Consider the following 11,725-nt stretch of genomic DNA (forward strand, 5'->3'; position numbering starts at 1 on the left):
TAAAATTTAAATCTATATTAAATTTAATTATATGCTATCAAATTATTCTTAAATCAAATCAAATACCCATAAATACTTGACTCTTATTGCATATGCATTGAAGAAAATTTCCTCTCTGACGTGGATTATTTAAGGGCAATAATTTATCTTTTTCTTGAAAGAAATTATTTCAATAAACCTTCAATTTTCATGCCTATCTTTTATTTAAATGCTGCAATGTACGATTCTCAGAGAAATAGAGTAAAAGAATCAACCATGCACCTTTTTCTTCAACTGTTCAACTCTCTTCTTGTCTAAAATATAAAATTTTACAATCCGATTTAAAAATATTTAATTTAAAAAAATAAAAATAAAATATAATTATATAAAAACTCAATTAAATTTATTTTTATTACAGATAATCTATTACAGATAAACTAGCAATCTAAGTTATTGCAAGGTAAGTCTGGTTGAAGCTCAAAGAGGGATGACTAGTTTTAAGGGTTTTCTTTTTTTTTTTTTCCTCCTTTTTAAAGTTTTCTTTTAAAAAAATAATAAAAAAGAACTACTAGTCAAAGGTCGGCACAGGAAAGACACACACATGCATGAGTCCTTATTTCTTTAAAATAGCTTCAAAGCCAAGGAAAGTTGTAGACCGTGGGAAGTCTTAGCAAGAGATTGATTTTTGAGCGCACTGCATGCACGCGATTTATAATGGAATTTTGAGGATGCAATACCCTTCTTTTCGTCCAAGCCAACAATTTTGAACTCATCCAAACTCCACATTTCAAAGAAATGGACCATTCACGCTGGTTGTCAACTCACTTTCTTCAACAGTCACTAGTCTATGGTGATAACTCACAAGAGGAAAACCTTTTTTGGTAAAAAGTAAGTGTATATAATTACTTAGTTTTAGTCATTAATTGTGATGAATTTCCCATGAATTTCATCATGATAATTCTAGTACATTCAATTGCTTAACATAAGATATAATTGAAGTGGTAATTGGCATGCATCAGCTAGAGAGTTTTGATCAAGAATGTACAAAACGAGCCAAAGTTGAAAAGGAAAATTCGCAACCGCAGTCCTCAGTCATTCATGAAAAATGGTCCACATGTACTGTCGGCAACAGTAAATTGCATGTTCTCCGATGGTTTCCAGTGCCGCTTCCTCTGATTTATAAACCAGTTACTAATCTGCTTCTGATCTAACCCAGTTGCATCTGCTAGAGCTATCTTATCTGCCTCCTGCACGAGTTAGGAGAAAACCCTAATAATATGATATAACGTGCTGGAGATAGATTAGGGTTTTAAGTAGTGGTTACCGTCGGGTATGGCCATTTGTAATGAATATTCCACCAATTAAGTAGGATTTGCGTTGCTTCTTTTGGCAGCTTTCCATTTTTCTTCTTCTTTGAAAACTCCTGCTTTAGGGTACTTATGTAGCCACTGTATTTACGTAACAGTTTGTCCTTAAGTTCTCGATCTTCATTTGCTCGAACACAATCCTTCACCTCTACCCCTCCTCCACTCCCTTCTTCTTCGGATGAACCCACAGCTTCATCTGATAACAGAATGACATTAAAGAGTGCCAAACACTGAGCCGAAAAGCATTCTTTGTGAGTTGTTAGTATTAATTAATGTATAATTAAACTCCTATAAATTACATTTTCATAAAATCAAGAGTAAGAATGAGGCAAGAAAGGGTCCAATCTCTACTCCAGTTTACAATATGATGTCAGGATAAGCTCAGGCCATAAAATATGCCCAAGGCACTATGGATATAAAAGTAAAATATTCAAGAGATTAATCAGCATCTTAAGAATACAAATTATGTAACCACCACCAAATTCACCTTTAAAAACTCCATCCACCTTCAAACAAGATATCCCACAAATTAAAAAAACTACCAAATGAATGATTCTACATTAATCTTAAAGCTTAAGCAAAACTAGCTATTTAATGTAAAACATTAATATTTATATAAAAATATGAAATTCATTTTTTCACCGCTAAAGAGAGGGAATTCACTTGACGAATTATTGACAGCAATTGAAACCAGTCCAACAAATCAATCACCCATGGATCCCTGAGAGCTCAAAGGTTAAAGGAGGAGGTTAAAGGGATAGGCAGGCCAGGGCACAGGGAAGCAAGTGGGGAAGTGGAGCAGTGGGCCAAGAAGAAGAGAGAACAGATGGAGGTAATGGCGGATGTGATGTCACTTGCACTATCACCACGGATTGCTCACTGCTGTGTGAACCTTGGGACCAACAAGTTTTTTTTCCATTTTCTTATTGGATAACACAGTAAGGGTCACATAAAGAAAAAAAAAAAGCAGAGGTTTGTTGGGTCGTGTCCGGTGTCCAGTCAGTGAAAAGAGTAATTCTCCACTGAAAAAGGGTGGCGTTCCTCGGAAAAGAAAACAGGGAAAACCATCAGTAATGAGTAAACCACAGCCAGAGACTAGGAAGCTGGAGGAGATAACGCGCAAGGCACGCACTCTTCACTGACAAACCTTTAACTCCACTGACACACCTTTGAAATATCATCTCTCAAACGACTATACACTACAGTCTACAAACGACTATACACTACAATCTACAAACGACTTCTGCTGCCACCATCCACTTCGTAAAAAGTTTAAAAAGGCACTCTGGTAGAAGGGAAAAAAAAACAGCGTCGTTTCGACTCTATTAGTTAACACACGTGCACCCCACCCGAATCATTAAATATAAAACATTATGTAAATATTAAATTAACTCTTACACATAAATAATTATATATATATATAATCAATCATCCAATAAAAAAGCTACATAAAATTAAAAATAACTATTATAATAATTATTTATTAATAAAATTAATAAATATAAAATAAAGAATTTAATTACAATTTATATAAATATAAAAAAATATAATATAATGAATTAAAATCAAAATATGATTTAAATAAATAAATTATTCTGGAAATGAAATAAAATTTTAAACATTAACTTTTTAAAAAATAATTTTAATATATCTCAAAAATTAATTTATAATTTACTAAAAAATTGAAGTCCTTGATGTAACGACAGATAAGAAATGACTTGGCTCCACGCTCTGGAATCCAGATGCACTAGAATCCAGATGCACTAGTTGATGACAGAAGGTTTTATGACACGAGGGGTTCTCCTCCTTCTGTCCACTAGGCCGAGGCTAATGCGATAAAATCTTCATCCTCCACAAAGGAACATACCTAGGGAAACGCAAGTACAAGGAAGACTAGGAAGTAACGCATGCCCCTGCCCCTCCTTCATATAGTCTATAAACTATAACGTGCTTCACAATCACACAACGAGAAGAAAGATCAAGAGAACGGTAGAACTTTCAAAATAAATTTCAGGTTTTTATGATCTTTAACGTCTCTAATGGCAACCCCTGATCAATGATGGGACTGCAATGTTGCAAGAAAGAGAACGTTTATCTTGAACTAGGAATGTGGAGCAAGAAATGAAATGAGAACATAAAAGAAAGTTTCTCTCCTTGATAGTTGATATATCTGAATAACACTAGAATCATAATTGTCCAGCCAACACTAGCACACCAGCATAGCAAATTCAACTGGAAGAGATTCATGTGCAGAAAAAACAACAATTTCAACTATGTTAATGAGGAAGCAAGAAAATATATATAGAAAGAAAATCTTTGCCTAGTCTGTGTTGAACTCAATTTCATAGCATACACCTCGATTGCTACATGCTGACTCCAACTTATGCAGCATATGTGTGTGCCAATCTGTAAATTTGGATAGAACAGTCTTTTTAATTTGGTTCATGGTTCTATTACTTCACAAACATTGTAAAATAAATTGAACCTTGCATATGATGAACTTCACATAATGACATAATAACTTGCTCATGCTTTAGAAGGAAAAAATGAAATCCAAATGAGAAATTTGGCAGGCATGAGGAAGAGAAAGAAACAAGAAGAGACCTGGAAAAAAAAAACAAAAAAAAAAAAAAAGACTTCGAAACATGAACTTTAGTCTGGTATGCTTTAGTATAATCCCAAGTTAAACGCATCAACAATAACATCAATTTGGCCTGGGCACAAAAGTTTGTCTAAAAAGCTTCAAAACAATTCACTTAACACCTTAAGAACAGCACCATGATATGGTAATCGCTGAAAATCACGGAATGAGTAGAGCATTGTAGTGACAAGAGAATGTCTATAGAAAATAACCTTAAGCAAATTAATCTTTAGCAGAGTATTACCTTCAAGACCAAATCTACTCACAAAATTAGAATTTTAGTCTAATGCACGTGAAAATAATATAATAATTCAACCAATGAAAGTAAAAAGCTTTTATTCCAAAACAAAATCCACAAACTCCATGCTAACAACTGGGAACAGTGCATGAAAAGCAGCTTGTCAAAATGATGATACTAAAAATAGCCAGCAAACATATTATACAAGTGATCTTGTAGCCTTAGCCACATCGAAAAAATTACTGAACCTGCAATTCTAGGAGAAAGTCCTCCATCTGTAAGTACAAAAGCAAATGGTTTCAACCATTATTGAATTATATTAAGCCTCAAAAGCAGAGATCAAAGGAGGTCAAGTATCTTAAAAGGAAGGAATAGACGACAAAGGAAAATGGGATAAATATCTTAACACGAGCAGATGTTTTTCTCCTCCTTTTTCTTTGCCCAAGACCATATGTAATACTTTGAAAACCTAACCCCTGGTGGTTCAAGTCTGCCATAATACCTTGTCGTTGTGAGATTCAGCTTGGAATCTAATTAATCTAATGATGTGGATGATTAAGCTGAAAAGAGACTTGCTTTCAGTTTAAGCTTTATGTTATAAGGTTAAACTTAAAAGATAACAGTTGCAACTCCCTGAAACTCTTCCCCATGAATTGTTTATGTGCAAAGAAAACAGTTCCCAGACTTTCACTTCATGGATGCCAGAATTAATCCAATGATCCTAAGACCTTTACCTAAGGAATACTTTTTAATTCCCATCTATGGCATGCACTACAACTCAAGCTCCATTGAAGCTTTAATCTCTAATCACAATTCAAATTAATAATAAAGGCGACGACCAGTTTTTTAAAGCAAACCGCCATTACCATTTGTACTCACATCAGTAAAGGGCAGCATCCCAACACTCACCAGAACCGTGTACCTATGAGTGAGGATCCTCTTGAGTCTTGCCCAAGAACAATTACGAGGCATCAAGTGAAGAAGGATTTAAGAGATCTGAGCATCCACTTGTAGACTCTTTTCAAATAAAGCATTCTCTATTATTCCCCCAAGCACTTTCATTTCCTTATTTTCTTTACACTTTGCAAGAACAAATTAAATGAACTCATAGGTAATGAATACCTGACTAAAAACAATCTGGACGCATGCTCAACTATTATATTAAAAAGGTGGTTTTCAATATATATATGATATTTTTTAGAACTGACATGAACCCAGGTCATGTTACTAGCCTAGCAAAACCTATCAACAAACCGTTTCTATGTTTCTTGGAAGATTTTGTACCCTCTTTTTATGTTTTTCCACTTAGCATGTCATGTCCTAAGTTGCGTTTCTCTGACTGGTCTATCGGCGAGGGTTTAGCTCGAATGTGCCCATGCAAAATTTTTCCTGGTTCAATTAATAAAATTTCTTGCTTATATATATATATATATATATATATATATATATATATATATATATATATAAAATGTCAATATATTTAAGCTAAACAATAAGACTAGCTATGTCATCAAGTGAACCCAGAAAGTCAGAAACTTCAAATTGATTAAAAATTCCATATTGAAAACTTATTTAAACACCAATTTTGTATTGCCAGGCCTAGAAAACAAGACTGAGGAAAAAAAAAATAAAAACTGCAGAGAACAAAGAACTACCAAGGTTTGACTTTTAGAGCTGTTGTCTTCCTAATTTTATGTAGTTGAAGGTTGATAATTTTTATCAGAAAAGAATATAATGTCTTCCATGAAGAACTAAAAGGAAGGTACATATATGGATAACCTGCCAACAATTCCTAGCCCATGTCAAATAGGTAAAGCCACGTCTGTTGGTGTATTCAATGCAAATCCATTTCTAGGGACAGGGTCTTTTTTTTCATTTTAGGGTTTTGTTACTTTGGCTGCTTCAACATGGCAATATATAAGCCCTTGGTCAGTAGCTAGATTAATTCTACAGCAAGAAGAAGAAGAAGAAATAATGTTGAAAAAGGTGCAGGTTTAGTCCAGATCCATATGGGAAACTGGCCTATGAAAGCAAACACTATTATCTTCATGCGAGTATGTCCTGCTAAAGTGCGCTAGGTTTTATCCTAAGGTGCGCCTCTCCCCCTTGTGGTTTGGGTTTTCTTTACCATGTGATCACAATCCCAGACTCCCACACTACAGAGAGGATTTAACTATGAGAAAAAGAAATCCAAAGCGCATACATCAATAAATACATAAAATAAAATAGAACTGGATATATATGTTTTAGAGAGAGAGAGAGAGAAAGAGAGACCAGAAACATGGGTTCTGGAAGAACTGTTGCAGAGGATATTTAACTGTGCTTCAACGTCGTTCAAAAATGTGGTGGCTTCATTTAAAGGCCTCGAGAGATCCGATTTATACTTCACCAAGATGTCGCAATAAGTTTCCTACAAAGAGAAAATTAAGAACAAAGAAACGCTTTAGCCGTCCGAATTATAAAGATAACCTAAAGAAGAAGAGATCATAAAACTTCATTTGAAGGAGAAAACCTAGAGCCCCAGAAGCAAGAAATCAGATAAAGAGAAACTGGGAAAGAGGAAGACAATGATACGGCGCAGTTTCTCCGTTAAAAAGCAGTAAAAAAATAATTAAGTAAATAATAGTAGTAAATAAAAGCCAAAGAAAAGGGTAAAGAGAAAAAGAGAGAAGGAAATAAAGGCCCTCTAACATGGAAGGAAGAGGGATAGAGATAGAAAGTTGCTTGAGAAAGAGAGAGACCAACCATGAACTGGTCGAGCTCGGGATCTTCTTCTAGGCAAGAGGGAACAACGGGGGACCTCTTCGAAAGGTCACTTTCTCGCCGGACTTCATCTAACAGATAGACCATCTCCGGTGGTGCTCCCACCTGCAACAAGAAAGCCACGTTAGACGATCCTTAGACCAATAGCATAAGAGTCTTTCTTTCAACTGTAGGAGAAAAAATTTGTCAAAGGAACTAATATGAGAGCAGGGCAACGCTTCATAAAAGAAACGACACATGCAATTGCAACCACGCACATCAAATACACCAGAGAAATAGTTCCAACTCTATATAGACTCGAAGAAAGTGTATCTATTTTTTGTTAATTCTTGATCAAACTTTTAAAGCACTGCTCAGTAACTGCTTCAAAAGATGTACATCAAGATTTTATAATTAGTAGTCTTTCTTCCCCATAATTCTATCATTTGAAACCTGAGGCTAATGGAAAACCAAAACTCTCCTCTCTTGGGCCTAATAAGTAGTAACTTCGCCATTCTGGCTTTGCTCGAGTTTTACATTCGTCTTTCTTTTTCTTTTTGTTTGTTTGGAAAGTAAGGCAAAGTAGCACAAAAGCCTTGTATCTATATAATACCTTCTGGCAATCAATATAAGCTTTAATCAATTTGGGGTAAAGAGGGTGAGAAGCAATTTTAGCCCTAGTTGAACTAGAAAACTCCTCTGAACCACCCCCACCACCTCTCTGCATCTCAGCCACCATGGAAGTAGCGTCAGACACGGAAGACCCAGAAAAGAACTGGTCCGACCCCAGCACAGGAAAAGAAGCCCCAGGAGACGGAAAGGCATGGTAATCAGGTGGAGCAGGAATCATATTCTCAGGCACAAACTGCATAGAGTAATCACTAGCAGCAGATTGGAAAGTACACAGCTCATCCATGGCTCGCAATAAGAAGTATTAAGCAGAGGAATAAAGAAATGCAGACAGACAAGAAAAAAGGAGAGGGTTTTATAGCTCCACAAGTAGAGGAACTGCGATAGAGAAAGTAGTGTTAGCTGTAGCAGTAGCAGTATGGCAGAAGACGATAAATTGATAATGAGCAAGTCAAGAAGTGTAAGTAGCAGGAATTTCCCGGCCCCTCTTTAACAGGAGGAAATATATAATAGAGGGAGAGATATGAAGAAGAGAGAGAGAGAGAGAGAGAGCATACATTTTTTTTTTTTTTTGAGAAAAAAGAGATTATTATTATTATTACTGGATAATATTTTGGCTGTTTACTTAAGAAAGCTACTCTTTCCATGCTTATGCCTTTATGACGCGCAGGAACCCGCTGGTGATTGGGTCCAAAAGGATAAAATAATAATTTTATTTTGAATAAAAGTAGGTAAATAATAATTTTATTTTTAAAATAAGGATTACACGGCGAAGCCCATCCAAATATTACTACATTAAACTAATCCAAGCTAAGAAACCCAAACCCAAAATAGACTTAGAGTTCTTGACTAAACGAGTTGACGCATATGCATTCTTAATCAACAACCCTTTGCCATTTTCAACCCGCATCCTCTTCCACTAGTGTAACACCCCAAAAATTTTAAATTTATGAGCATTTTTGGTATTTTAATTTTATTTAAATTTTAGAAATTTTTTTGAGATTTTTTGGATTTTAAAAATCGGGTTCGATTTTTCGAAAATATAAACTTTAATGATTTTTAAAAATTAATTTAAAGACCACGTGGTAAAACTAAAAATATATTTGGAGTCTACGTATTTTTCTGAGTTTTATGGAATTTTTTCGGAATTTTTGGACCTCGTTTTCGGTCCCGAGGCAGAGTAAAAATTCAAAATTTTGTATTTCGAATCGAACCGGCCGAATCGAACTGGACCGGATCGGACCGGTCTCTTCTCTTTTTCTTCCTCCCGCGCGCGACGTTCCCTCCCCTCTTCTCTCTCTCGTTTCTCTCTCCTCTCCACCCCCAGCCTCCGGCCAGCCACCAACCAATGGCCTACGCCACACTACGAAAATGCGCGAAGCCTCCCCCTGCGCCGCGTTTGACTTCCGGCCAACCGCCGATCCGCCACCAATTGGACCCGGTATTGTGTCCAAAATCATCTACTCGCAGAGCTTTCCATAGACACCAAGAACGCCGAAATCCATCGAGCGGATTGTCCGATTTTTGCTCGGGAAGATTTTAGCCCATTTCGACTTTTGGGCTAGATTTCTCGAAAACCGTGAATCCCACGAGAAAACCGAGGCCACCAGCACGCTCCATTCGTCGAGAGCTTCGCAACGACATAAATTTCGAATTTTTCCGACACCGTTTTTCGGTGGGTCCCACGGAACTTCGCAGTGTTTTTCCGAGCATTTAATGAGCTTAGAAAATTCTGAAAAATTTATGTACTAACCCTCGTGTTATGGGCTTCGTGTAGGTATCCTCGATTCGCGGAAATTTGATTGACCTGGTTCGCAAATTTCGCCGCATGCACTGCACTGGAAAAGTCTCCGAATTGGACCGAGGTTTTGGCTAGCCCCCCATTGTCAGACGTCCCGAGCGCGTTCCCGAAGTCGGAATCGGCAAAGGTAAACCCGAACCTTGTTTTTACGTAATTTTCTAGTGCTTAAATAGGATTAAAAATCCATAAAATATTCGTGGTAGCTTAGAAAATTACGATTCTTTTTGCAATAGCTTAGTAATATTGCTAAGGACCGCGGTGCAAAGTTTTATAATTTTTAGAGCTTGTTTGGGCAGTTTTTGCAAAAATAATCAATAATAAGGACTAAATTGAAATTTTGCGTATTGTGATGAGTGATTGATTTGATGGGCCCAGAAGGGGCTGTGTGATATGATTGAGTTGTGGATGTATGGATTGTGAGTATAGAAGTGTATTTTGAACCCTTTTGCAGGTTGGGTAGGTCCTAGGTATAGGGAGACTCACGGATTTTCGGCACGACTTATGACGTAATTGGTCTTTTCTTTGTTTGTATTGAGTCAGATTGTATTAAATAAATGTAATATGATTGTCAGGTGAGCCGGGACAGCCTTCTTCCTCCGCCCAGCCGCCACAGTGATTATCGTCAAGTCTGTGAGTAAAATATTAATTTTAATTGTAATTTCGATATTATTATATGTTCAGCATGCCCATGCATCACTTATATGCATATATTTATGTAGTTAAACTCTAGGCACGATTTATGATGCATTGATAAATGTTAAAGTGCCATGATGTTGTTGTGGTAATTTGGAGCAGTGTGCGTGCGTTGGCGTGCGTGTGATGTGGTGTGGACTATGGATAGGACGGGTAGTCACGGCTTGAGTTCTTCGCTGGGACCCGATCCTTCGAGGGGTAGTCACGGCTTGAGTTCTTCGCTGGGACCCTCGATTTGGTTTATTAAGCGAAAGTCCGGCTTGAGTTCTTCGCTGGCACCAGGTTGGATTTAAGAGAGCTGTATAGGGGATCAGCTCCCATATGTTATGATTGATGCTACAGGGTGCGTGAGTGCTCCAAATTACCTTTTTGATGTTATGATGTGAAAATGATGTGGATGTTGCATTTCACTCTACAGGGTGCATTAGTTTTAGATAGTTATAGAGATTATGGTTAAAATTGATATTTTACTCTCTGAGTCGAACGCTCACTCCTGTTCAAAAAATTTTTTACAGGCCACAGGAGGATATTTTTGAGGTTAACCTGCTTTCTCCCTCGCAGGTCAATTATTACTGTTTGTATAAACTTGTTAAATCTTAGAATTTCCGCATGTGTTAGAAATGTTTATTTGATTTGGGTCTGTAAACTAAATTATTATTTTGGGACCTGTAAACTAAATATGCTATGCATGCTTGATGGATTGGATGAGGGAGCTGAGCTCCCATTTATTTTTATGTTGATGAGTATGTGGAGGGTGAGCTGAGCTCCCCAATTGACTATATTGTGTTTACAGGTCGGGTGAGTCGAAAACTCCCCGTTGGAAAGTCCATTTTATGGCCGAACTTTGTCCATTTGTTTTCTTGAAATTGGGCCCAAATGGGCCTTAGAATTGGGTAAATGAACAGTTAGGCTTACTACGGGCCTCGGGGGCTTTAGGCTGGCCCAGGTCCTAGTGCCGGTCCGGCCCATAGGTTGGGTCGTGACAACTAGCAACACATCATTGGCCATCAAAGGGGAAAGCAGCCAAACAGTTTAGAAAAACTAACATACAGGAAAACAACACCTTCTTACAATTGAAAGCCAACGAAGAAAGCGGAGAACATGCAGCAACACTAAAAAATTAGGAACTTGGTCATTGCCAGGCGAATCAGGAATGGGCTAAGCAACAATGACCGAAAACGATACCCACCGTCTAAGTTGCATTTCAATCGTGCTCCGAAGAGCTTTACCACTAGCATCAAGGGAGCTGACTATAGGGATGTAAATAAATCAAGCTGTTCGTAAGCTATTTAATATTCAACTCTATAAAAGCTTGGTACGATTCGGCTCGGCTCAGCTCGGCTCGATTTTTGAATAAATTGAACTCGAGCTCGAATTTTAAGTTCGTTTAATAAACGAGTCAAATTCGAGCTCAGTAGTATTTGACTCGAGCTCGGCTCGTTTATAAGTTCACAAGCTGGCTCATTGAACAGGCTCGTAAGCTGGCTCGTTGAATAGGTTCGTGAGTTGGCTCTTTTATAAAAACATTTATATTAATTATTATAATTTTATAATATTATAAATATATTTATTTTGTTTATAATTATTTTAAAAATAATATATTCTTTAAAAATATGATATAAACAATATATAAA

At 36.8% G+C, this 11,725-nt stretch overlaps 1 protein-coding gene across 1 annotated transcript; it reads right to left on the bottom strand.

Annotated features, from left to right (window-relative positions):
- Positions 1–903: 903 nt before the first annotated feature.
- LOC110642796 (homeobox protein knotted-1-like 6) lies at positions 904–8,067 on the bottom strand. The gene is made up of 5 exons (XM_021794950.2): positions 7,581–8,067; positions 6,971–7,093; positions 6,500–6,635; positions 1,304–1,542; positions 904–1,226 (listed from the first exon to the last, which is right to left on the bottom strand). Exons 1-5 carry the CDS (start codon positions 7,881–7,883, stop codon positions 1,068–1,070), a joined length of 960 nt encoding a protein of 319 aa, XP_021650642.1. The 5' UTR covers positions 7,884–8,067; the 3' UTR covers positions 904–1,067.
- Between the last annotated feature and the right edge of the window lie 3,658 nt (positions 8,068–11,725).

Source organism: Hevea brasiliensis, chromosome 17, assembly GCF_030052815.1.
Source record: "Hevea brasiliensis isolate MT/VB/25A 57/8 chromosome 17, ASM3005281v1, whole genome shotgun sequence".
NCBI lineage: Eukaryota > Viridiplantae > Streptophyta > Magnoliopsida > Malpighiales > Euphorbiaceae > Hevea > Hevea brasiliensis.